The sequence below is a fragment of the Pantherophis guttatus genome, chromosome 2 (assembly GCF_059756535.1).
Source record: "Pantherophis guttatus breed Tessera chromosome 2, ASM5975653v1, whole genome shotgun sequence".
Taxonomy (NCBI): domain Eukaryota; kingdom Metazoa; phylum Chordata; class Lepidosauria; order Squamata; family Colubridae; genus Pantherophis; species Pantherophis guttatus.
In genome coordinates, this window is record NC_142064.1 from 114,802,566 (window position 1) to 114,830,205 (window position 27,640).

General features: G+C 43.2%; 1 protein-coding gene across 1 annotated transcript; it reads left to right on the forward strand.

Annotated features, from left to right (window-relative positions):
• Positions 1 to 9,446: 9,446 nt before the first annotated feature.
• TUBB4A (tubulin beta 4A class IVa) lies at positions 9,447 to 20,925 on the forward strand. Its single transcript, XM_034434442.3, has 4 exons — positions 9,447 to 9,823; positions 17,091 to 17,199; positions 17,703 to 17,813; positions 19,191 to 20,925. The coding sequence occupies exons 1-4, from the start codon at positions 9,767 to 9,769 to the stop codon at positions 20,246 to 20,248; spliced, it is 1,335 nt and encodes a 444-aa protein (XP_034290333.1). The 5' UTR covers positions 9,447 to 9,766; the 3' UTR covers positions 20,249 to 20,925.
• The last annotated feature ends 6,715 nt before the right edge of the window (positions 20,926 to 27,640 follow it).

Consider the following 27,640-nt stretch of genomic DNA (forward strand, 5'->3'; position numbering starts at 1 on the left):
AGAAGGGTAGTAGGGAAGTAAATTATACTATAGAAGAAGCTCCCTTCATTTATAAGATCTGTTGCCCAAGAGATAACATGTGGTAACGCGCCTGTGGTAGTTCAGGTAGAAGTGTATTTGGCTAGACTTGGAACACTGACAGACCCTCTGACACAATCAAACTGAATGCAGCCAACCACCAAGATGGATACTGGTGGTTTTATAAACCTCCAGGCTGTGTTGGCAACCTGCTATTGCAGAATAAAAGCTTATCAGGCATTTGCTTGATCAAACTATAAACTTCTCTCTTGTTGACTTAATGCTACAATGGGGAACCAGGAGTTTCAATGGCACTGAGTGCAAAAAACAGGAAAGAGGCAAATGTAGAAATTCAAAATTAGAGCAAGGAAAGTCTAGAGAGAAAAAAAAGAACTACCAAGTAACCCATAACGTGGACTTGGGTCCGGATGTTTATTTTTCTTTTCTTTTCTTTTCTTTTCTTTTCTTTTCTGTTATTGGTTCTTTTGCTGAGCAAAGAATCTGTCCTTTCAGGCACTTTCCGCAAGAGAATTGCTGAAAAAAAGACTTATGTGAAGAATAATCTGGGAATTTGGGAAAAGAGACTCAGTATGAAACCAAACATGCAAGTTGCCTGATCTGTGGTCAGAAATGTGACAATCTCCTGGCTTTTAAATGTGGTGCAACAGTGCCCCCTAAAGCATCTGGTAAACTTGACCGTCTGTTGGCAAATCCTGCTAGCTTTTGTTTCCTCAGAAAGCCTCTTCAGAGAAGCCTTTATATCCAAGGGCAAAACTGGAAAAAAACTAGACATAAGGGTATTTAGGAAGGTGACTTCAGCCACTAGTTAGTTTCTGATTTTCTGCTTAGATAGCCAATTTGTCTAGTGGGGTTAAAGCACCAGGCCTAAAAGCAGGAAGACCGTAAATTCAAGTCCCACCTTAGACATGAAAGCCAGCTGGGTGACCATGGATCACTCACTTTCAGCCCAACACACCTCACAGAGTGGTTTTGGTGGGAAAAATAGGAGGAGGAAGGTGTGTTGGATATGTCTATCACTTTGAATTATTTGTGAAAATAATGAAGGCAGGATATAAATAAATGAATATATAAATACAAAAAAAAATAGATCTAAGGCATCAGAGATGGAGCATTTTCATTTATTGGGCAAAGCAAGAGTGTAGAGGTTGTCCTCACATATCCTCCAAATTCTATAAAATGGTTGTTTGCTTAGTGATCATTCACAGTTACAATGGACCCTCCAAAAGGTACTTACAACCCAGATTCAAAGTTCTGATGACCACTGCCACCACACTGCAATCACATGACCAAATTTGAGATATTCAGTCACTGGCCTAATTTATGGCCACTTGCAGCATCCCATGGTCATATGACCTCAATTTATTTTATTTTATTTTTTTAATTTAATTTATATGCCGCCCTTCTCCGGAGGTCCATGGTGGCTTACAATGCGTTAAGCAATAGCCTTCATACTTTTGTATATTTATAGAAAGTCAGCTTATTGCCCCCACAAACTGGATCCTCAATTTATTATGCTTTTGCTGGAAACTGGCATTTACTTCAAGTTTCTGGCAAAAGACGCACCGTAGCAAACAATAGGTACCCTTAACAACTGTCACAAAAGATCATAAAATTGGGTGCAGACACACAATGACCCGCTTTTCAACCTTCACAACTTACAACCATAATTATGGGCTTAATTACAGTCATAAATTGAGGACTACCTGTACCTTTTTAGTTTGAATTGTGTACTGTTTTCAACAGGACTGTGAATAATTCAGATGACAGACACAAGCGAAATTGAAATAGGAATGTTTTAACTATTGTGTAGCTTGTCCATTTTTGGCACCGAAACGCATCCATTGTGTAGCATTGAGGGGAGATCTGGATGTGTCACATTCAATTTAGTTTGAAAGAACAAGAAGATGAAAAAGCAAGATGTTGGTTCTTAAGCCCTTTATTAGGAGGTTATTGTAAAAAATAATTTAATATCAATATCTGGGTGAATCAAAAAATGTACAAGGTGGTTGTTATCTTCCCTTTTTTTCCCTATATTTTCCTTTTCCAAATAAAGCACATCTTTTCTATCTAGAGATCTAACTTAATAAAGGAATGTGTTCTTCAAAGGTTCCCCATTTTCATCCAAGAAGCTTCCCCATATTTCAAACTTAGAATATTTTTCAATATAAAACACATAGATTTAAAATCATAGAGGTCCTAAAGGATAGAATAGCAGCATTTGTTACCTATATGCTCATGGATACTTTTTTACAGGATGTTTATACCATCTTCCCTTTTACAAATCTCTTCAAATGTGTCCTGAAAAAGGGGGAGGGGATATTAGAGGAAAGTAAATAAACATGTGTTCTAGTAAATGAAAAAACTGGATATCCCCTAAAAGAACTTCCAGCTTCTGTTGCTAAAGCATCTTTCAAGCATCTTAAAGGCATCCTTTAAAAAGACATTTGTTTAGCATCCTTAACTATTATTCTTTTTCAAATGGAAAACTAGCTGATCTTGTTGCTTTATGCTAGCCAAAGAAGAGTTAACACTAACGCACAAATGCACATATGCTTTTGGTCTCTTCCTGTGAATAAAAGGAGAGGGTTGGGTTTTTTTAAAGTACAATGTATCTGGATACCAATGAACAGAAACAAATGCATCTACAATGTATTCCACTGACTGATTTTGGATGAAAGCCTGATCTGTTGAGTGTAGCTGGAAGCAACCATTTAAATGGTTGTATTATTGCTACATGCTTTGTTTCCTTTGGGGACTGGCTAGCTTGCTATACTCTGTTTTCAACAGGACTGTGAATAATTCAGATGACAGACACAAGCGAAATTGAAATAGGAATGTTTTAACTATTGTGTAGCTTGCCCATTTTTGGCACCAAAACGCATCCATTGTGTAGCACTGAGGGGAGATCTGGATGTGTCACATTCAATTTAGTTTGAAAGAACAAGAAGATGAAAAAGCAAGAGTTTGGTTCTTGAGCCCTTTATTAGGAGGTTATCATAAAAAATAATTTAATATCAATATCTGGGTGAATCAAAACATGTACAACGTGGTTGTTATTCCCATCCTCAATTTCTAGCACATGACTCGGCCGAGGACCTGGTAGCCGCCTGGGATCGGGCGGCTGGTGGGGCCTTGGACCGAGTCGTGCCTTTGCGGCCTCTGACCCGGTGCCAATCCCGTGCGGCTCCTTGGTTCACCAAGGAGCCGAGGGAAATGAAGCGCCGGAAAAGACGCCTGGAGAGCGGTTGGAGGGCCAGTCTCGCTGAATCTGATCGAACACTGGTAAGGTCGCATATTAAGACCTACCTAGTGGCGATAAAGACGGCAAAGTTTAATTACTTTTCCGCCTCTATTGCGTCATCAGGGAATCGTCTGGCTGCCCTGTTTAGGGTGACCCGCTCCCTGCTCCATCCGGGAGTGTGGGAGGATCCCTTGGAAGGCAGGGCGGAGGATTTTGGACAATACCTGTATGACAAAATCGCTCAGATCCGGACTCTGACTGGGTAGATCAGGGCAGAGTGACGAGGAATAGTCTTGAGAATGTTATCTGGGAGGAGTTTGACGCTGTGACTCCCGATGATGTGGACAGGATTTTGGGGAGACTTAGTGCGGCCACATGTTTACTGGACCCATGTCCCTCCTGGTTGGTACTGGCTTCCCGGGAGGTTACACGAGGCTGGCTCCAGGGTGTTATCAACGCTTCGCTGAGTGAGGGCCACTTCCCCGCTGCCTTGAAGGAGGCGGTGGTGAGGCCTCTCCTCAAGAAGCCGTCCCTGGATCCGGCAATATTGGCCAACTACTGTCCTGTCTCCAACCTTCGCTTCATGGCGAAGGTTGTGGAGAGTGTGGTCGCGCGACAGTTCCCACAATTCCTGGAGGAAACATCTTATCTAGATCCGTTCCAGTCAGGTTTCAGGTCTGGGCACAGCACGGAAACGGCATTGGTCGCATTGGTTGATGATCTCTGGAGGACTCGGGACAGGGGTTGCTCCTCTGTTCTGTCCTGTTAGATCTCTCAGCGGCTTTTAATACCATCGACCATGGTATCATGCTGCACCGGCTGGAAGAGTTGGGGGTGGGAGGCACCGTGTTGCGGTGGTTCTCCTCCTTTCTCTCCGACCGGTCGCAGTTTGTGTTGGCAGGGGGGCTGAGGTCGACCTCGAGGCCTCTCATCTGTGGAGTGCCGCAGGGATCGGTCCTCTCACCCCTTCTGTTCAACATTTATGTAAAGCCGCTGGGCGAGATCATCCGTGGCTTCGGGGTGAGATACCACCAGTACGCTGATGACACCCAGCTGTACATCTCCACCCCAGGCCACCCCAATGATGCCCTTGAAGTGATGTCCCAGTGCCTGGAGGCTATGCGGATCTGGATGGGGAGGAACAGGCTCAAGCTCAACGCTTCCAAGACTGAGTGGCTGTGGCTCCCGGCATCCCGATATAGTCAGTTGACTCCATCACTGACTATTGGGGGCGAGTCTTTGGCCCCCACAGAAAGGGCTCGCAATCTGGGAGTCCTCCTGGATAGGCAGCTGTCCCTGGAGGAACATCTGACAGCTGTAACCAGGGGGACCTTTTGTCAGGTTCGCCTGATTCACCAGTTGCGGCCCTTTCTTGATCGGGATTCCCTGTGCACAGTCACTCATGCCCTCGTCACCTCTCGCCTTGACTACTGCAACGCTCTCTACATGGGGCTCCCCTTGAAGAGCACCCGGAGGCTCCAACTGGTCCAGAATGCAGCAGCGCTGGTAGTGACAGGAGCAGCGTGGCGCTCCCATGTAACACCGCTCCTGCGCGAGCTGCACTGGCTCCCAGTGGTCTTCCGGGTGCGCTTCAAGGTGCTGGTTATCACCTTTAAAGCGCTCCATGGCATCGGGCCTAGCTATCTTCAAGACCACCTGCTGCTACCGACGACCTCCCATCGTCCCGTGCGCTCCCACAGAGAGGGCCTCCTCAGGGTGCCATCAGCCAAACAATGTAGGCTGGTGACCCCCAGGGGGAGGGCCTTCTCTGTGGGGGCACCTACCCTCTGGAATCAGTTGCCCCCAGAGATAAGGAGAATCCAAGACCTTAGTGCCTTCCGCCGTGCCCTTAAAACCCACTTTTTCCAGCAAGCCGGGCTGGCTTAAGAAGAAATTTTAAATGTTTTAATTGGTTTGTATTTTTAATTTTGGGCCAAATTTATATATATTTTAATTGTTTTTTTAATATTTGTATTTTATGTTTTTTAATTCTGGCTGTACACCGCCCTGAGTTCTCAGGGAGAAGGGCGGTATATAAATTTAAAATAAATAAATAAATAAAATAAATTTCAGTAAGGAATTAAATAATACTACAATACCAAGTTGCTGTAAATATTCCTTCCCAAATCTAGTCATATCATCTGGGAATTCTGGGATAAAAATCTATAAATATGAATTATTTTTAGGAATTACATTGGCACCCACCAATGACACAGATTAAACAGAGGCAAGAGCCAGGTTGGTCTAGTGGTTAAGGCACAGGCTAGTAAGTAGGAAGCCATAAATTCAAATTCCACCTTAGCCATGAAAGCCAGGTGGGTGACTTTGGACCACTCAGTCTCTCCCAGCCCAATCCCGCTCACAGGGTTGTTGTGGGGGAAATAGCTGGAGGTAGATGCGTTGGACATAAAATAAAGTAGGGTACAGGAGTGGGACTGGTTGTATGGTTGGAGCTGCCGTCTGGATTTTTTGGATTCCCCATGCAGTCAAGTCCACTAATCAGGGCAACAATGGCTGAATTTTGCTTCTTTCCAAGCAAAATCCCCAGCAAGCAAAAGGTTGGCCAGAACCTGGTTCAATGTGCATAAAATGCACCTGGAGAGAAACAAAGTCTTTTCTGCAAAAAAAAAAAAAAAAAAGACAATAAGACCTGTGCAGAAAAGATGCAGAAAATGGGATGTTTGTAACCCTCTTCATTAGGCCTTGCAAGGACATGGGGGGAGGGTCAAAAAATTCAAAATGGCAACTTTGCATGTATAACCAAAAGCCCCAATTCGTTCTGACTGTTCATTCTGTCACCATCTTGATTATTTTTCACTCCACATTTCAAGAAGCATCATCCTCTGAACCAGGAAGAAGCTTGCCCAAGCTTTTCACCTGGATAGTATTTGTCATAATGGGAGAATAAAACTGTGGCAATGAGTTATACGGCACTTCTTATTTGTCGCTCTCATATTGCATTGTATTTACAGACTGCAGTAACAGAATTTTAGATCTACTTATATAAGGTGTTGGAAGGGAGGGAGGGAGGAAGGAAGGAAAAAAAGAAAATATGTGCAATTTTATTTTTTGAAAACAAATCCAAATTCCTGCCCTTCTAATTTTTCTTTCCTCTTGTATAGTTTCAGGCTTTTCATTAATGCCAGCATGTAATATAATAATGGATAATAGATACTCTGAAGTTCAGGTAATTAATACCCTTTGAACAGACTATCACATAAGTATATAGTACCATTCTATTCATCCAACTTAATACAGACTAAGGTGCTACTTTGTGGAACTGTTTTCCTTTAGAAGAAAGGCTGCAAGCATCAGCACTCCATAAGCCACTGTTACTCTCTTTACTGGTTTACTGAAGGAAACTGAATATTATAACTAATCCTCAATTTACAACCATTTGTTTAGTGACTGTTTGAAGTTACAATGGCACTGAAAAAAATGACCTATGACCATTTTTCACACTTAACTACCAATGCAGCATTCCCCTGGTCACATGATCAGAATTTGGATACTTGGCAACTGATTCATATTTATGATGGTTGCAGGGCTCATGTGATGAACCTTTGACAAACAAAGTCAATGGAGAAGCCATATTCACTTAACATTACTAACTTAAGAACAGCTGTGATTCAATTAACAACTGTGGCAAAAAAGGTCATAAAGTGGGGCAAAATTCACTTAACAACTGTCTTACTTAGCAATGGAAATTTTGAGTTCAATTGTGGTTATAAATTGAGGACTACCTGTATTTCATTTCAGGAAATGTTTTTTCTGAGAGTGTTAATATTTTTAGCTGAATTACAGAAGGAAAGCAAAGGGACATATAAGGTCATAGCTGAAGTAATCCTAGTGGACTACAGTGTGTGGCAGCAGCCAAAAAAGCTAATGCAATCCTAGGCTACATTAATAGAGGTACAGTACTGGTAGAGGTAATAGTACTGTTTTACAAACCCTTAGTAAGACCACACTTGGAATATTGCATCCAGTCCTAGTCACCACAATACAAAAAAGATGTTGAGGCTCTAGAAAGAGTGCAAAGAGCAACAAAAATTATAAGGGGGCTAGAGGATAAAACATATGAAGAACTGTTACAGGAACTGGCCATGACTAGTCTAGTGAAGAGAAGGATGGGGGGGGGGAGAGACATGCTGACACTGTTCCAATACTTGAGGGGCTTTTACAAAGACAAGGGGGTCAAACTATTGTCCAAAGCACCAAAGGGAAAGACAAGAAACAATGGCTGGAAACTGATCAAGGAGAGAAGCAACCTAGAACTAAGATTTCCTAATAGTGAGAGCAATCAACCAATGGAATAGCTTGCCTTCAGAAGTTGTGGGTGCTTCATCACTGAAGGCTTTCAAAAAGAGACTAGACAACCATTTGTCTGGAATGATATAGGATCTCCTGCTCAAGTCCGGGGTCCCTTCCATCTCTTATTATTCTATGTTCAAAATAGATCATTCTGGACAGATGAACAGATCTCGGGACAATGGGAGGACCAGACTATTCCTTTTTCTTGCACTACCCTAATAATTCAGGTTTCTTTTTTTATTAAAGAATCCTCAAAATCATGAGAGCTTCCAACCAAACAAAAGGAGAGATTCACATAGAGAATCTTGATAAATCCAAGTCAAGGCTATTAAACCCTGGATGATATAATAACAAGGTTATCCCAATCCAGAAAAGGGTGTTCTGTAATGGGAATACCAGCTGAAAAATGGTAATAGGTCAGGAGTTCCCAATTCTCAGCACCCTTAAGAATACCGAACTGTCCTGCTTCTCTAACACCACTGTGGTTTTGCTGCAGTGCCTTCAGTGCAGCGTTTCAGAACCATAGTAATAGACACTTCTGGCTAGAGAAGTCACATGGATCTTAAATGATAAATGACTTTAGGGCTACCTAGAAATATAATCTGTTCCTAGGGAATGAAATCAGCCTGTATGGCCATGTCCCCCAATTTCTATGCTTGGAAATGACCTGCCTCTATAGCCTCTGTCTTGTGAAGTGAGACAACCTCAATGTATTTGCCTTTAATACATCACTGCATACAAATGCTGCTTTAAAACATCCTGTCTGTGATGTTATTGAAAATAGACCCGAATGTCAACTACGTGTTAAAATTGTCTCATTGCCCAAATTTCTACTAGCTTTGAAAAGATGTTAAATAGCATCATGGACAAAATGTTGTGGACTCTAAAGCACAGGGACCAGGGCCAAACAATGTAATTCTCTGTAATGATCTTAGTAAATAAAAATAAAACCCCTATCCCAAATGCACAAAGCAATCTAAAATATTGTGATCAGCAGTATCAAAAGCTGCTGAAAAATCTAACCGATACAGAGATTTATTGGCCTCTCATCTCTCTTCTGCAGAAGGCTAGCCAATAGAACAGGGTTTCTTAGCTTTGGCCACTTGAACCATTCTCCAACCAGCATAGTCTTAGGCATAGCTGGGCTGGCAGAAGAATTCTGGGAGTTGAAGTCCCCATGTCTTCAAGTGGCCAAAGTTGAGAAACACTGCAATAGAGCAAGCTACACTTGACTGGAGTGAATTCAAACTGAAATGAATCAAGATAATCGGGGACCTCCAAGATTTGGGATCCACTTATTTTGTTTGCTAGCAGTGTGCTCCTAACTGCATAGATACCAAGTTACTGCAACTTGGACTACATACATATAAATATGTAATAATGTTATACATACATATAAATATGTAAATCCAAGGAAGGCTTTTTTCAAAAGTGGATATAATACTGATTTTCCTTAAGGCTGCTGACACTCAAATGATCTATATACACCACTCCTTGCAACCAGGTATGTATTTTCTCCCAGATATGACAAATAAATTACAAATAAATAAACGAGGGCAAACGACATTAGTACATCAGACAAGCATCTTCTCCACCCCCTCAAAACGGAACTCGATCCCATCCTCAGAGCTAAATGTCTACTTAAGCTTTTATTCATTTTGTAGCAAGAGATGTCCCTTGGTTTTTCATCCCCTCCGAAGCTGTTTCATCCTCGGATCCAAAATAAATATCCCACCGCAGGAGCGGTGCGTTAACACGCGCAGGGAAGTAAAATAAGCGCCTCACTAAGTACAGCTATCCATTCATCCCCGACCCGAACAGAAAAGATCGTCTTCGGAGATGGCCCGAAGGCTTTGGGTATTTCTCCTCTATGAGTTAACCGAAGAGGGCCTGAACGTCGACAGGGCAGACGGCGAAAATTTCAGCTCCTGGAGAGACGCGCCAGACTCACGTACAGCGCGCTACCGCCTGGCAAAGCGCCGAGAAAGGGTGGTGGCAATGGCATTGGCAGTCAACTGCAGCCCATGCGCAGTCGCTCCAAGAATAGTCCTTCCCTTCCCGGCGGGGCCCCATTTAAGGCGCATTACCGGAACTGGCTGAAGCCGGAGAGAGACGTGGAGTCGTCAAGTCGCAAGTAGAGCTCAAGTGCAGTTAAAAAGCAACCGTCAGCCAACCATGAGGGAGATCGTGCACCTGCAGGCCGGCCAGTGCGGCAACCAGATCGGGGCCAAGGTTAGAGGGGAAAACGCGGCTGGTGGAGGGATTCTTCCCGGAGAAATAACTTAGCTCTCGGGCAGGGTGCGATCGGAGAGACAAAGGAAGGGAATGGTATTAACGTGTCCTCCCGGGAGTTTAATAGTAACATTTCGGTTGGAATCGAGGCGCGGGGGTGGGTCGGTGGGTATCAAGGGCAATGCGATCGAAATTCGCTTGAGGGGGCGGTGGAGCTGAGCGGGAAATTTCGCTGCTCTGATCTCTCTTCCTGTCCTCCTCCTCGGGAACGCCTGTCCGTAATGGCTCCCTACCGGAATGTGCCTGGAGCGCAGGGTGGGGGAGATTAGGAAATGGCGAGAAAGCGCGGCGCGGCAGAGGAGAGGGGACTGGCTTGGGTGCTCAGAGCCTTTGGGAGAAGCCATTTTTGCTTTGTGTCGCATTTTCTAACCTGGAACCTGTGGCGGGAGTGGGCGGATCTCTGCAATGCGGCCGCCAACATGGCTTCCTCCGTCCCCTCGTCTGAAGAAATCCCAGCAAAGACGGCAGGGGCAACGCGAGCGTCCATCCGTCTGGTTTCTGCCGGGCGTGAACTGATCCTCGCGTGCTTTTCCCGAAGTCTGCCAAGAGGCACATTTGCACCGAGCTTTTGATGCAAATCCAGCCAGCCCGGTATTATCTTGACTGACTTCATTGCACTTAGTTTACATTACACAGGTTACAATAATCTGAGTTTGTGCAAAATTAAGTCCAGTAAGAAATTGGTCTGCAATAGGGTCAACTGTGTACTCTGGTGCATAACTCTGACTATGAAGAACCTCCCAGCTATCTTCCCCAACCTGGTCCCATCCACATATGTTGTTGAATTGAACCTGGCTAAACAAGGAGTATTATATAACCCAGCAGCTCATTTGTAAAATGCCACATAATGCAAAGCTGGTGCATGGCAGTTATTTAAGACATTTCCTCCTTTGGTACATGGCATATCTGAATGCCATGCACTTCTTTTGGGATGCCTCTTAGATTATGTTCTGCCTTCCAGAAGCTCCCTCAGAATGTTTTAATTGCTTCTGCCTTGGGATCCCTTCCCACAGCCTGGCTGCCCTTGATATCTTAACCCCAGCTCTTACAACTAACATTGGGTTGGAGTATATTTTCTTATCAGAGATAGTTAACCAGGTACCCTCCAGAACATGCTCCAAAGGCAAGTATGGAGGGAAACCTCAAAAGCATCTGATATCTACTTTTCCTATATGCCTTAGAATGCCATACAATAGTTGACTATAGGCTCAAGGTTGACTCAGCCTTCCATCCTTTCTAAGGTAGGTGAAATGAGGACCCAATTTGTGGAGGCAATAAGCTGACTTTGTATAAAATATACAAAAGAATGAAGGCTATTGCTTAACGCATTGTAAGCCGCCCTGAGTCTCCAGAGAAGGGCTGCATATAAATCAAATTTTTAAAAAATAGTCCTCATTTAGCAACCACAGCTGCGACTGGCAATTTGGCTGTTATTAAGTGACACCTTGGCTGTGCTTATGATCTTACTTCAGTTTTCCTTTGCTTTACATACCTGCAAAGCTCATAAATGAAGATTGATCGTAAATTTTCATTACCACTGCAAATAGCCACGTGTTAATCATTATACAAGAACTACCTTCTATCTTAATTCTGACAACTTCTAATATATTCTTCCTGGCCACAGTGGGACTTCTGTGCTGACGTGGAATTTATAAGGCAATCTGGTCTTTCACCAGCATTTCTAGAAAGTTGAGTCATCTCAACTGTCGAAAGTTGAGCTTCCTTTCTGTTAATTTGTATCCACAAACTGCTGGCTTAACCAACCAGGTCTAAGGAAAGGGGAAGTTGATCAGAAACACAGCACACCTTTTTCTCCTCCCCCACAAAAGTGCTCCACCCTTGTTAGCAAGGTAATCCTTCACATCAAGATCAAATGTTATAGATTTATGGATATCCTAGAAAACTGAACCTTGATCTTTCTCCTTCCTGCCCTCATGGAGGGATTGGATTGTTAACTAAACCAGTCCTCCTAGAAGATCACTTAACACTTCTGCTGAGGCTGAACTATCATAGAGCAGGTAAAACTGGGCAGTTCTACCTAAGACTGCACCAAAGGGGAGCTGAGCTCACCAATTGTGATTGGTGTATTTCTCCTCCTTGCATAAATATTGGGGAAAGAGGTGCTTCTTCCTGGCTGCCTATTAGCTATGTAAATGAGCTTTTTCTGGTAGGAGCCTTCCCTGCAGTCTGAAGTAAGATGAGTCACCATTGCTCAGCTCATTTTACTTTTTGAAAGCTCAGCAAGCTGTTTCTGGGTTTGGATCAGTCTATGAATAACCTCAAGCTGTTAACTTGTATCTCCCTGAAAAGAGACAGTTACCAACAGAGCTACTGCTTCAGAAGGCATCCTTGACTTTCTAACACATGGCTACCGTTCCCCGTAGTTGATGCATCTCTCTTACAGCTATCTTGCTGCAAGGCCTCTCACAGAATATGCTGTGACAGGTTTCTAAACAAAATGAGCAGCTTTTCTCCCTGGCCCCCTTTTAAACAGAAACTTAACTTGTGGCTAAATCTTGTGAGGTTTAAAAACACAGCAGCCCATTCCCTTCACAGAGAACTTAAAAGGCTTGTGTAGAAATTCTCAATGTACTTGCTTGGTAATGGAATTGTCCCCACCTCTCACATTCCAGTCTGCAAAACCAAGCTGGTATCAGTAGCAGCTTCAGCCTTTAGAGCAGGGGCTCTCCAGAGTTGGCGACTTTAAGACTTGTACACAATTCTCTAGCCAGCATAGCTAGCAGAGGAATTCTGAGAGTGCCAAGTTTGGAGACCCCCGCTTTAGAACAATGAGAACGGGTGTGCTCTCCACATGGAAAGGCAGCATCTGAACTCTGCACCTTAAGTTTAAACTGCACCTGGACTTTCTATTGCCACCATAATAAAAGTGACTTCATCTCTCTGACTTGCATGTGACTGCTGTTGAACCTGGTCTACAAGCTGTGAAATAGAAGTGGCTATTGTTGGTCAAAATAAACAGTCTTTCTTAACTTTAAGGCTCTGTCAGCCTTAAATCTTGTATTTTGCTACAGAGTCCTCTTTCGGCAACCAAGAGAGTCTAACATTTGATTTCTCTTCCTAATTTGGGGAGAAAAATGAGAACAAACAGTGGCAGTAAATTCTCAGCCTGAAAGGCAGTGAAATACTGGAGAAGGAGTTTTGCTGAACTGGAAAGTGTCCTTGCCTTCCCTGCTGTCTGGCAAGTGCCCAAGCACCTGATGGACATACCGAGAACTCATCGGCAATCCAGGCGACTGCTGAAGCATGTCATTTGCTCATGTGCTGGATTTATAATTGCAGTTGTTTCCTTCTCTGTACTGCTCTGGTTGTCTTCTCTGAGGTGTGCATGCGGAGTGGGACTTTAAGGGACATGGCGCAGTGTCTGCATCTCTCTAATCTTCACCTTCAGCAAAAGCTTGCTTTCTTCCCCCAGCCCCGCCTGCTTTCCCTGGCAATTGGTATAAATAGAAACGGCCACTCATGCTGCAGCAGAATGTGAGAGAGACAAATATGACCCAGGGATTCCATTTAAAGCTGAGTTGCAGCAGGCACAAAGTGGCGAGAATCAGCTGTACAGGTTGTCTGGGCTGCAAAGCCCAGAAGTAGGCCAGGCAAATGTGGGAGCTTCCCATCTTCTGTGTGGGGAAGTGGACATGTTTGAATGGAAGGCTTCCTAGATTCTACTGGCAAAAATAAGGCAGGGTACAGAATCAGTTTCCAAGTTAAAAAAAAAAAAAACCTAGATAGATTCTTCTTTTTAATTAAAACAGTCAATTTTGCCATCTTTGCCGACATAATTTAATGCAGTATTACAAGCAGCTTTATATTCTTTAAAAGTCCTGTCCTACACAGGTAACATAACTAGTATTCTGAATTCCTCTATTTAAGGTACAGTCACAACAACTTTAGATCAAATTGCTTAAAATCCTGTCATGATACGCTCCCATAGAGAGGGGCTCCTCCGGGTGCCGTCAGCCAAACAATGTCGACTGGCGGCCCCCAGGGGGAGAGCCTTCTCTGTGGGGGCACCTACTATCTGGAACGGGCTCCCCCCAGAGATCCGGAGGATCCCGGATCTGCACACCTTCCGCCACGCCTTAAAGACCTTATTTCACCAGGCGGGCCTGGCCTAATTTTCTCTCTCTCTCATAAAAGATTTTCAATTTTTAAATATCTTTTAGTATCTTATATATTCAATTTTAGAATTGGTTTTAAACAGTTCGAGGTTTTAAATTTGTCGGAGCCAAAACTATTTAATTCGATTTTATTCTACTTTTAAATTTTGTATGGATGTGTTTTTATTGTCTGGCTGTGCACTGCCCTGAGTCCTTCGGGAGTAGGGCGGTATAGAAATCGAAATAATAAATAAATAAATGATAGAGGACCTGGTAGAATTAAGATCTTAACACAAGAACTTGAAATAAGAGTTAGTATTTTAAGTACTATGTAGCAGCAACATTCATTACTCCGGCTGGGAGACAGGATCCCCAGCTAATATGCCAAAAATGGGAAGTTCAAAATGGCACTTCAAAGTTTAAACATTTCAAGAATTCCATAGATCTCTTTGTTTGGCTGCCAATGGAGGAAGGAAGTTTTCTTATGCTCCTGTTTAAATTGGCTGACTTCATGTTTTCTGCTAAGTCATAATATGGTTTATTTGACTTTTGCTTAATGCGGTGGTGGTTTGTAAATTATAGCTCTGTGTGTGGAACCACCATGAGTAAAAAAGTAGTTTGACTGTGTTCATCTTCCACTTGTTGGCTTCCTTGAACCAGTACATCTAGCTCAGTATATTATGACACAAGATGCTGGACCAGCAGGTCTCCATTTTCTTTAGAGACCTGAAACAAATTGCAGTACTTTAATGAAGTATCCTAAAATTATGGCCACTAGGTTCCTGCCCAATCAGACCAAGAACCCCAAATACAGATATGCAAAATATTATATAGGAAAAAGTATATTATGAATCATAAATAATTAATCATTAAACACATCAGATCTAATCTTTAGTTTACAGTTGAATTCCTAAGGTTGGTTTAAACAAGTAGGTACTTTAATTGGGTTTTTATACTTTTGATTAAACTATGCTACACATATCGTTAAGAGTATCCTGTTGCAATCTTCTCTGGTATGAAAATAAGTACCTTGAGCATACGGTACATCCCATTCTTGCAGTCATCCACTAGATTTCTCCGAGAAAGGAGAAGACACAAGTTGGTGCATAGATCCTGCAGTGAGTGGGGGCTCATCCTTGGAGTCTATAGGACAGTGAACCCACTTTGAACATTTGGAGGCTGTGATGGAGAAACTGTGCTTTTAAGATTATAGAAAGTACAGGTAGTTGAAGTTCTCTTACTTAATGAGCACAGTTCAACCCACAATTTCTATTAATAAGTGAAAAATTTATTAGGAGAGTTTTGCTCCATCTTATGACCTTTCTTGCCACAGTTGTTAAGAGAATCACTGCAGTTGTTAAGTTAGTAACATGGTTCTTAAGTGAATCTGGCTTCCCCAGTGACTTTGCTTGTCAGAAGGTTGCAAAAGGTGATCACGTACTCCCAGGATACTGCAACCGTCATAAATACAAGTCAGTTGCCAAGCATCTTAATTTTGATCATGTGACCAGGGGAATGCTGCAATGCTCGTTAAGTGTGAAAAAGATAATAAATCACTTTTTTCAGTGCTGTTGTAACTTCGAACGGTCACTAAATGAACTGTTGTAAGTTGAGGACTACCTGTATTGTATGAGATGTATATTCACCCTCTCATTTCCCCAAAAGGTTATCACTTCCAGCTGCAGTTTTCAGATAATGGACAGGTGAGATGTGGGTGTGTTTTATCAGATATATGGCAGTTAAATAAGACATTAAAATTAAGAATGGACATTTCTTTAATTAGGATAGGATAGGATAGGATAGGATAGGATAGGATAGGATAGGATAGGATAGGATAGGATAGGATAGGGCTGGAAGGGACATTGGAGGTCTTCTAGCCCCCTGTTCAAGCAGGAGAACCTATACCATCTCAGACAAGTGACTGTCCAGTCTCTTCTTAAAAACCTCCAGTGACAGAGTGCCCACGATTTCTGAAGGCAAGCTTTTCCACTGGTTAATTTGTCCTCACTGTCAGGAAGTTTCTCCTTAATTCTAGATTGCTTCTCTCTTTGATCAGTTTCCATCCATTGCTTCTTGTCCTGCCCTCTGGTGCCTTGGAGATTAAAACATTATTGGCATCCATGAGCTTTAGGAGAAAAGATTAGCTTCTCCCTATCCAGCTCATGGCGTAAAAAAAAAAGTTCCTGGAACACTTAGGATTTATGGCAATAGACCATCATGAAGCACAGTAAAGCTTCTGATGGTCTGTGTAGAAACCTCAGCAGGCAGCAGCGGATGCTTAAATGATGAAGGGCAGGCAGCAGGATCCCATCTTCCAAAACCTTGCTGGGACCGTAGGAGACATCCTCCACATTGTATTTGGATAAAACTGTTCTTGGGAGTACAGAGGAGTTTGGGGTAGGCTGAGGGTCAAACTGAATTTCTTGTTGCACAAATGAAATATGGCCTGGAGTGGGTATCTCTTAGATTACCTACTAGACCTTTCAAAAATTGTACTGTAAAGGTAGAAAGCTTGAAAGCCGTACTCCTGAATCAGATGACCGGTTGATGTCTCTGTGGAACTGGACGATGTCTATTTCACAAATTCATTTGGAGGTCAGGATGATAGATGAGAGCTTGTTGAGTGACAAGGAATTGATGCCTTTGCCTTGCTGGTGCTTGAGGTAATTGGTAGCAGATCCAATATATGCCGTTCGACTGGCAAAAAGATCTGAAGTAGGGGGCAATACTGCAATTAACCTATCCCTCCCCCTTGGTCCTATGTCTGTCCTAGGCAACAGGTGCATACTGACAAATGCCATCAGCTGTAAATAAATATATCTGCCTGCTTTGCAAGGCTGTGCTGGAGACTCATGGAAAAGGGATTTGTGATTTTGGCTCCTTTAGTGGAAAACCCAGATGGTACCCTCCCTGCTAATGAGCCCAGTCCAGTATTGAAGCTCCTCAGGATAAATCGATGATATGTCGCACTGCACTCCCATATAAAGGCTATCCAAGTATGCAGTAGAACCGTAACATTATAATGGGACCAGTCCGGTTTTCAGAAGGATTTGTCCTGTCACTAACTCTTTGTCCTTTTCCCTGACTTGTAGTTCTGGGAAGTCATCAGCGATGAACATGGCATTGATCCCACTGGCACCTACCATGGAGATAGTGACTTACAATTGGAAAGGATCAACGTCTACTACAATGAAGCCTCAGGTCAGCTTCCGTACAATTCAGAGTGCCAGGGACACCTCTCTTTGCAGTCTCCATTCTGTACAATGTTATCTCCTTTCTGCCCACCTTTATCCTGAAATCAGATATATTCTGTTTTTTTAGTGGAAAAAATAAAACCAACATTTCCCAAGTGAAACATGCTATTTGCTGAGCAAAAGTACAATGTGGAGATATACAAGGGATGGTGGGTTTTTTTTCTCATGCCTTACCTAGCTTGTTTATTGCATATATGATAATTTCAGTTTTGTTCAGTATATCATCTCATTGTCACTTCAGTCCTTTTTATGAATCCAACCATTTTCTTCTCTCTAAATCTGTTAGTAACTCTTGCTTAATGCTGGTCACAGAATGGTCATATTACTATCATTAGGAAGCCACAGTAACCATAAAAGCAAACCTTAATCAGACATAGCATGTTAGATTAAACGTGTTGGACTGTTTGTGATTGTCAACAAGTGGGTTCTTACAGTTATTTTTCTACCCAGGTGGCAAATATGTGCCTAGAGCTATTTTGGTTGACTTGGAACCTGGAACCATGGATTCTGTAAGATCTGGACCTTTTGGACAGATATTCAGACCTGATAACTTTGTCTTTGGTAAGGATCATTGTTGAACTACTCTGCAATTATTCTCCAGTCAAGTTAAACCAGAAATTATGCGTATTGCAGCTATCTTCCTTAACATGCTGCTTCTTGCTCTTTTTTGTTTTAATTAGTTATTTACAACTAATTACAAATCTGAAATACTATGATTTATAGCAAAAACTACAAATTCAGCATCTGTTGTTTAGAAATTAATTATTTCAGTGCTGTTGAATCAGATTTGTTTTGACTTCCTGTTGAGAAAGGCTCAATTCAGGACTTGTCAGAGAACATGATATATATTGTTACGGCTATTCCAAACGTGCTCGTGAGTATCTTAGTCTTAATTTTTTCCAAGTGTTGAGCAACTATTCTCTTTTGACCCTGTCCGTAAGTCTTGACTGCTAGGAGAACAGACTTCACACATTAGGGATATCACTTAGTAACATGTATATCTTTAACAAGCAATGATCAATGTCACTATGTTTCTACAGTCCGGTGACATTGAAACCCAAATGGAACAAAAGTAGGGCGAGCCAAGATCACACTAGCATTTCTGTATGACATTCAAGTGAAATACAGTTGCTACTAACTGGTGGTGTAGTTATGGTGTCAAATGTGAATTAGGTTCGTGCACAACTCATTGCCCTTGGACTTATTAGAACACTATTTGCAGACTGTTTCAGAACATTATGTAGATTTTTATATGCATTGACACTGGTATGTGTTCAAAGTATTTCTTTTTCCTTTTGCTTTGGAGTAAAGAGGAGGAAGAAATTGAGGTGTTGAATACATTTCTAATAAGCCAAGCTGTGCATTGCTGTGTCCCGACGGCAGCATCATTAAGTCTGCAAAGAAACTCTTAATTTAAACCACTCTCTGTATAAGGTGTGTCTGGAGAAAGAACCTAAAATAACACAGCAACACCTTCCTTTATTGCTGTACTACTTTGCATTCTGTGCACGCTACAAAAGATTACACCATATGTAGAATTTGAATTGATTGACAATACAGTATCAGTAATGTTCCATAATGCGGAAAGCACTTTTGATGCGGTAAGACTGAAGTCCACAACATGGAGCCCAAATGTTTGTGGATATCTTCTTTGATGCCCACCAAGTTCCTGCCCCTAAATCTAATTTTAGAAGCTGGATTCTAGGGCTTGAGTCCATCACATTAGCAGTCTTCTGTTTTACTTATCTGGAAATGATTTGATTCCTCTAGTAACCTAGCAACTGAGGAAGCTTATCTTTAGGAAAAAAGTGTATGAGAGAAAGTGAAAGTAATGTTTGCGTCAAAGCATTCGTTGAACTCATCATTGCAAATGGCAAACAATAAACCAAATATCTTTATCCTGTTCTACCTCCCCCCTCCCCAATTCCTGCTGCTCAGGTCAAAGCGGTGCTGGGAACAACTGGGCCAAAGGCCACTATACAGAAGGAGCTGAGTTGGTCGATTCTGTCCTAGATGTGGTAAGAAAGGAAGCTGAGAGCTGTGACTGTCTCCAGGGTTTTCAGCTTACCCACTCTCTAGGTGGGGGCACTGGATCAGGGATGGGTACCCTGCTGATCAGCAAGATTCGTGAGGAATATCCAGACCGTATCATGAACACCTTCAGTGTGGTACCATCACCCAAAGTTTCAGACACAGTAGTGGAACCCTACAACGCTACTCTCTCGATACACCAACTGGTGGAGAACACAGATGAGACCTTCTGCATTGACAACGAGGCTCTCTATGACATCTGTTTCCGTACCCTCAAGCTAACAACTCCCACTTATGGAGACCTCAATCATTTAGTCTCTGTTACCATGAGTGGTATAACAACCTGCCTCCGCTTTCCTGGCCAACTCAATGCTGACCTTCGCAAGTTGGCTGTGAACATGGTTCCCTTTCCTCGCCTCCATTTCTTCATGCCTGGCTTTGCCCCTCTGACCAGTCGTGGCAGCCAGCAGTACCGAGCCTTGACTGTACCAGAGCTAACACAACAGATGTTTGATGCCAAAAACATGATGGCAGCCTGCGACCCTCGTCATGGGCGTTACCTGACAGTAGCAGCTATCTTCCGAGGCAGGATGTCTATGAAGGAAGTGGATGAGCAGATGCTGAATGTTCAGAACAAGAATAGCAGCTACTTTGTGGAATGGATCCCCAACAACGTCAAGACAGCTGTGTGTGATATCCCACCCCGTGGCCTTAAAATGGCAGCTACTTTCATTGGTAACAGCACAGCTATCCAGGAGCTCTTCAAGCGCATCTCAGAGCAGTTCACAGCCATGTTCCGTCGCAAGGCCTTTCTCCACTGGTATACAGGTGAGGGCATGGATGAGATGGAATTTACAGAGGCCGAGAGCAACATGAATGACCTGGTCTCAGAATACCAGCAGTATCAGGATGCTACTGCTGAAGAAGGCGAGTTTGAAGAGGAGGCAGAGGAGGAAGTTGCATGAAGAGCTCTCTACTCTACTCTATTCTACTCTTCTCTTGTCTCTCTTCTCCCTTCCTGCCCATTACTCCTCCTCTTTATTTCCAACCAGTCTTCTGAACCATATTGGACTATGTTGCCTGCATTGGCATAGTCTTGGAGCATTCTAAGCCAACCTAAAGGATCTTAACAGTGGAATCTTCTAAGGCTTACCCGCCTGCCTGCCTATCTCAAATTCTGCAGGGTGGAGTCATGCATATAGGAGTACTGTGTTGGTATGAGGAGGAAGAACAGGCTTCTCAGTTGTATTCAGGAATGGCAGCCACTGGTAATGTTTCTAGCTAAAAGCACTAAACAACATATTTTTCTCATCTTATCCTCTCCCAGTCCCCTCCTCTTTTCTTTTCCCTCTGCCCAATATCTCATGCACATCCCTCTGTGATGTCTGTCTTGAGTGTTCTGTGCGGTCATGTGAGTTTTTGTTTCCAAAGATGAGTACACGCTAACTTGCATTTGTTTTGCTCTTCTTCATCCATGTTGGGCTTAAAGGAAAGATTAATGGAACTGGGGGGGGGAGGGTAGTTGAGGGGAATGGGGCACAGTTCTTTAGCATGAAACATAGTCCCCCCCCCCTTTGAGTGTATTTGTTATGAAAGAATTGTATGTCTCCACAATAAACTACTGAAAAATAATTCAGGCTAATGTTGGTTTCAGAGATTGTTTTAATTCTACCTTTCAAATGCATGACTTTCTCACCGTGTGTTACTGTATTGCATTTATATAGCATTTTTCCCCTCTGGGTGTTCAAGATGGCATACATGGTGACCTTCTCTAGTTTTTATCCCTACAGCAACCCTTACATTCTCAGAATCTAGGGAAGAAAAATGAGGTTTTTCAGAATTTAGAAGTCAAGGATTTGATGGGCATTTCATCTTTATCTCTTAAGCAAGTTTCTGTCTGTGAGGGAATCTGTGAGAAAGGATGGAACAGCTCACAGAGTTCCTTTCTTAATGTATTCACTATAAATTTATTTATTTATTTATTTATTTGTTTGTTTAAATTTCTATACCGCCCTTCTCCAATATAGGACTCAGGGCGGTGAACAGCCAAAGTAAAAACAAGACATACAAAATCTAAAAACTGTTTAAAATAATTAAATATTCTGGCCGTAATTAAAAAATTCCAATTTAAAATCAGTTTAAAATTTAACTCAAGCCAGCCCAGCTAGCTGAAATAAATGGGTTTTCAGGGCCTGACGAAAAATCCGGAGGTCTGTTATTGTACGTATCTCTGGGGGGAGGTTGTTCCAGAGGGTGGGCGCCGCCACAGAGAAGGCTCTCCCCCTGGGGGTCGCCAGCCAACATTGTCTGGCGGACGGCACCCTGAGGAGGCCCACTCTGTGTGAGTGTACTGGCCGGTGGGAGGCTATTGGTGGCAGAAGGCGGTCTCGTAAATACCCCGGCCCTGAGCCATGGAACGCTTTAAAGGTGGTCACCAAGACCTTGAAGCGCACCCGGAAGACCACCGGGAGCCAGTGCAGCTCGCGCAGGAGAGGTGTCACATGGGAGCGCCTCGTCGCCCCCATAATCCCCCGCGCGGCCGCGTTCTGGACCAGCTGGAGCCTCTGGGTGCACCCCAGGGGGAGCCCCATGTAGAGAGCATTGCAGTAGTCCAGGCGGGAAATGACGAGTGCCTGAGTGACTGTGCGTAGGGAGTCCTGATCTAGAAAGGGGCGCAACTGGCGTATCAGGCGAACCTGATAAAAAGCCCCCCTGGCCACGGCCATCAAATGATCTTCTAAAGACAGCCGTGCGTCCAGGAGGACGCCCAAGTTACGAGCCCTCTCCGTGGGGGCGAGTGATTCACCCCCAATAGCCAGCGATGGCATCAGCTGGCTATATCGGGACGCCGGAAGCCACAGCCACTCGGTCTTGGGGGGGTTGAGTCGGAGCCTGTTTCTCCCCATCCAGGCCCGCACGGCCTCCAGGCACTGGGACATCACTTCAAGGGCATCATTGGGGTGGCCTGGGGTGGAGATGTACAGCTGGGTGTCATCAGCGTACTGGTGGAACTTCACCCTGAAGCCACGGATGATCTCACCCAGCGGCTTTACATAAATGTTGAACAGAAGGGGCGAGAGGACCGACCCTTGTGGCACCCCACAAACAAGGCGCCTCGGGGTCGACCGCTGCCCCCCTGTCAACACAGATTGCGATCGGTCAGAGAGGTAGGAGGAGAACCACCGCAGAACGGTGCCTCCCACCCCCAACCCCGCCAACCGGTGCAACATGATACCATGGTCGATGGTATCAAAAGCCGCTGAGAGGTCTAACAGGACCAGGATAGAGGAGCAACCCCTATCCCGGGCCCTCCAGAGATCATCCACCAATGCGACCAATGCCGTTTCCGTGCTGTGCCCAGGCCGGAAGCTGGACTGGAGCGGGTCTAGATAGACAGCTTCATCCATGTACCGGGGAAGCTGTTGCGCCACCACACTCTCAACAACCTTCGCAACGAAGCGAAGGTTGGAGACTGGACGATAGTTAGCCAAAACAGCCGGATCCAGAAAGGGCTTCTTGAGGAGGGGCCTCACAACCGCTTCTTTCAAAGCGGACGGCAGGACCCCCTCACTCAAAGAAGCGTTAACAATCTTCTGGAGCCAGCCTCGTGTCACCTCCCGGGAAGCCAGTACCAACCAGGAGGGACACGGGTCCAATAAACATGTCGCGTTCAGCCATCCCAGGACCCTGTCCATGTCCTCGGGAGCCACAGGATCGAACTCCCCCCAGATAACCCTCTCAAGACCTGCCTCAGTCATCCCGTCCGGACATACCCAGTCAGAGGCCAGCCCTTCCCGAATCTGAGCGATTTTGTCATACAGATACTGCACAAAATCCTCAGCTCGGCCCTGCAAGGGGTCATAAATGAAGGCTGGAAAATACTTACATGGTTTCCAAGACTATAGCCTAATCCTGGCATTAAACCTGATAAATGAGACTCTGCAAACCTACCTTCCTTGGTCATGTGTTTCTATTTGGGGCTTGACATTGTGAGATAAGCTGAAGTAAGCTAGAGCAACTGACCCAAATTTATCCAGAGGGTTCAGTGACAGTTTTGGGACTTGAGCATGGGTCTCCCCAGCTCTTGTCCAATCTCATAACCACTCTGCTCTCTCACCAAATGGAAAAGCAGTATGGCCCTCAGAACTTGGAAAGGCATAATTGATTCTTTTTGCTTTACTCTGAAGATTTAACCTGATTGATGATGATTATATACCACCAAATCACTTTCAACTCCTAGCAACCACATAGATTTTTTTCTGTGATTGGCTAAACCTGGTCTTTCAAGTGTCCCCAACAGTTTACTCATTGATATCTGTGCTTCACAGCTGGGACTATTATTATGAAGGAAAGGGGATGTAGGTTTATGGGCACCTGTGAGATGAACTTGGGAGGCAGACAGAGTTAACTGGAGTAGCCTCGCAGCAGATGCAAAGGTGAGGGAACTAGCAGAATGCAAAGCTAGCAGGTTTGAGTAGTGGAACAAGTTATGTCTTTCCTGCTTGGTGTGTGACTACTTGATTAATGATGCATCTCCTTTGGGGTAATTACACTGAGAGTTCCCTGCAGCATTTTCTCTTTACCATTTTCAACTCCAGAATCCAATGAAGCCATTAACTGAGAAAATACTGCTTGGTAAAATTCAGTGCATCCTGGAAAATACCATTATTTTATATAAGACGCAAATTTTGCCTTCCTTAAAATCTTTTTTTTTTTTAATTTGATTTATATGCCGCCCTTCTCCGGAGACTCAGGGCGGCTTACAATGCGTTAAGCAATAGCCTTCATACTTTTGTATATTTATACAAAGTCAGCTTATTGCCCCCACAAACTGGGTCCTCATTTAACCTACCTTAGAAAGGATGGAAGGCTGAGTCAACCTTGAGCCTTGGAGAGATTCGAACCAGCAGTAAATTGCAGGCAGCTGTGTTAATAACAGGGTGCTTTAAACCACTGTAGTACCAAGGCCCTTGGCTTCTCTTAGTTTGTGCCTTCCCAAAATATTTGAATATGTGTAAGTAATGCCGATGGTCAGTGTGTACAGTGAATTAGATGCTAGATTAGACTAGGGGAGACCCAGTTGAATCCACTCTTGAGTTTACCTCACAATATAATTGCTAAAATAGAATGAAGAAAAGTCCCTCTGCAAATCCCCTTGAGCTTGGGGAGGAAATTTGAGATACAAATAAGAATATTGATATAAATAAGCAGACACTTCCAAGGAGGAGAGGTTTTGGGTAGAGCATTTTGCCCACTCATTTCCTTTTTTCTGAGAATAAAGTTGCAATATCAACAGTCTATTTTCCCTTTCATGATAGCCTCAGTCAGGTTCCTCCAAGTGCTAAATAAGATTTCAATATTCCTTGACACTTTTATTGTAAATCTTTCCTTCTGATTTTCACTGACAAGTGGCTGGGTTTGTACTGAGCCTCGAGGCAGTCATATAACTCTCATTTTAAGTTTTGTAAGCACAGAGGGGAAGTGTGTACACTAACCCAGCAGCTTGGATCCTCAAGTTTGTTATCCCCCATTAATTGGAAGCCATGTAAAAGTGATCAGGTTTATATTAAAAATAAAAAGATAATGGGAGTAACCTGTTTGTATTTCTTGCAAAGTGTCATCGTTCCCAGTTGTTGCATTATTAACCTTTTATTTACCATTAAAAACTATATATGACCGAAGATGTTACTATGCAAAAATCACTTTGCATCCTTTACCCATTGCACAATAATGCTGGGAAGTAATCGGTAGGCAATAAGAAAAGTAAAATAGAAAGGCAGTGCTACTCTGTCAAGAACGATGCTAGATACAGTAATAAAAGTTTATTGCTTTGGGCAAGAAAATGTCAGATTTGTAGCATAATATGAATAGTTAAAATGGCTAAGGAATGGTTAAATAGTTAACTAAAGAAGGATAGTTAAAATACTAAGGAACCACTTGGCCATCTAGCTAGCTCTGGCAGCATCACTGAATGAAATTCGCAAACCTAAACTCATCCTTAATTCATTTAACCTTTCATTCTAATAGGATTATTCTTGAATGTGCTTCATTTTCCTCCATGTAAATGGTTCACTGCCCTACCTCCTTCTAAAGGTATTTCTGCATTTGTTGAAAAAGTTGCAGTTAAAAAAAAGAAAATCTGGGCTTTGTGAGTTTTCTGGGGTACGTGATTGTCCCCTCTTGTGACCTCAAAAATTAGGAGAAGTCTTAATTCTACTGGAGCTTGGAGGGTTGTTAAAACCTGTTTCTTAGAAGGGTGGGTATCATTAATATGCCATCACAGAAATTTAGCAGAAATATTTCACTAGTGTCAGCCACCAAAAAAAAAGACTAGTTTGGCAACATTTTTCTATCCCTTCATCTAGGCTTTCACAGCACTGCATCAGGAATGCTGGCATTTTTGTCAAAACTTCTCGCAGCATCAATCTTTGTTGCCCTTGCTTGGTGGAATCTGGTGTCAGCTGTCCCAGTACAAAGAGGTTGCATTGTAATTCAGTACCCCATGGACAGTCAGGCATCACAATGTGCCTCTGTGTGGATTGGAAAGAAGAGGGTGACTGGATGACACCTGTGCCATTCTTTGGATTTTGTTTATGTTCCTTATGTGGCATTGAGTCCTATTTCAATGGCAGGAGCCAGAATGAGAAACAGACATGGCAAGTGTAGTATTTTGTTCCCCAGATCCAACTGAACAATGTTGATGGGGAAAGAAATGGGGAGGGGGCAGACATTTTGACAAGGACCCACTGGAGCCCGAGTACCTCGGTTCCCAAAACTGAAGGCATTCTTGTGACATTACTGAGTTGCCCAGCCACACAGTAGGTAGTAATTCACCCATCCTTTGTGCATGATGGAGCTCAGCAGCCATTACAGCACAATGTCCTTTATGATAGATTCAGTGACTTGTCAGTTTCCATAATGCTGCTTTCTGATTTTCTATCAGCCATCTTCTTGAACAGGCAATGGCACTAGTCATCGTGGTTCACTTATAGTAACACAAATGTTAGGACCTTTTCCTCTTCCCAGGGACGACTTAGTTACCCATAAATTCAGAGAAATAACTGGGCTTTTCCCCCCATGAAAGCCATCAAAATCAAGGACGCCTACAGAGCATTCCCTCCCATTTTTTAAGTATTAGGGTATCGGTCATAATATAACCAATTACTAACATTGACAATCAGGTTAATGCTACAGTGGCATAATGGTACCCAGGATATTAGAGGGGAGGAACCTGTGAGTAGATTTGTGTGCAAGGGGAGGGTGTAATGGACTGCCACGATAACTTTGGGAAACAGGAGGAAGAGCTGCAGCCTAGGCAACAGTGATAAGAGACATCTGAGCCCAGGAGAAAGCTGCTCTGAAGGGATCCTTCCTAGCTTTCTGGAAAGTAAAGGCAAGAAAGAAAGTGTTTTCAGACTTGCAGGATTACTGTAACTTTACAATAAAGGTACTGTTAGTACTCCCAGTTTTTGTTTCCTGTTTGGACTACCTCAAAAGGGCTGGCAGGAGGAACATTCATGTGCAGCAGCTCAAAAATAACGAGGCAGCCTATGAGTAACTGATCATAAAGTTCATATTTTATCAAAGAGATCTTGTGCTTGCCAATCATCCATGTACTCTTGCACTCATTCCCTAGACTGCTGAAAATAGAGAAGTAGATAAACGTCCCCTCCTGAGCCAGTGGAATAATTTCCTGGGTGAGCCTCTTTTATCACTTCACAAGCTCTGATTTTACTGTTAAGGAAAGCAAGCTGGCAATTCTGGGAAGGGAAATACAATTTTGTCTCCATGAGATAAACCTATTTTTATGACAGCAGCCCTGAGCTCAAAGCAAATTGGTAGGGGTTGTGTGTTTTATAGCTAAAAGGCGTTTTTCATTGTCCCAATATTTTTTTTTCTAATCCTCATGATCATGTGGGAGGAAAACATGTATTTAACAAGTACTCATTTTGACCACACCAAGACCACAAGAGTTTACCAGATGGACTGTGGTATTTCAAAGTACTACTTTTAACACTGAAAAGTGACTAATCTCACAGTTGACATAATCTTCAACAATCCTATTGCCAAGACCATAAATCTTCACACTATAAAGTGCACGCTGAATCAGAAGTTATTTTTAAATTCAGAAGCCTTCATCCACTTACAACAAATGCGTTCCTTAAATCACACCTTTGTTAAATAAGCCTTTACTTACCTTATTGTGTGCATTGTTCATGGACCTTATTTCCTCCTTAACACAGAAATTACCCATCTGTAATTTAAGAGAAATAAATTCGACGTGATTAGGTAAGGAAAATTCATGTTGTGTATTCAGCAACTTCATCCTGATTACAAGGCACCTTAAGGCAATTTGG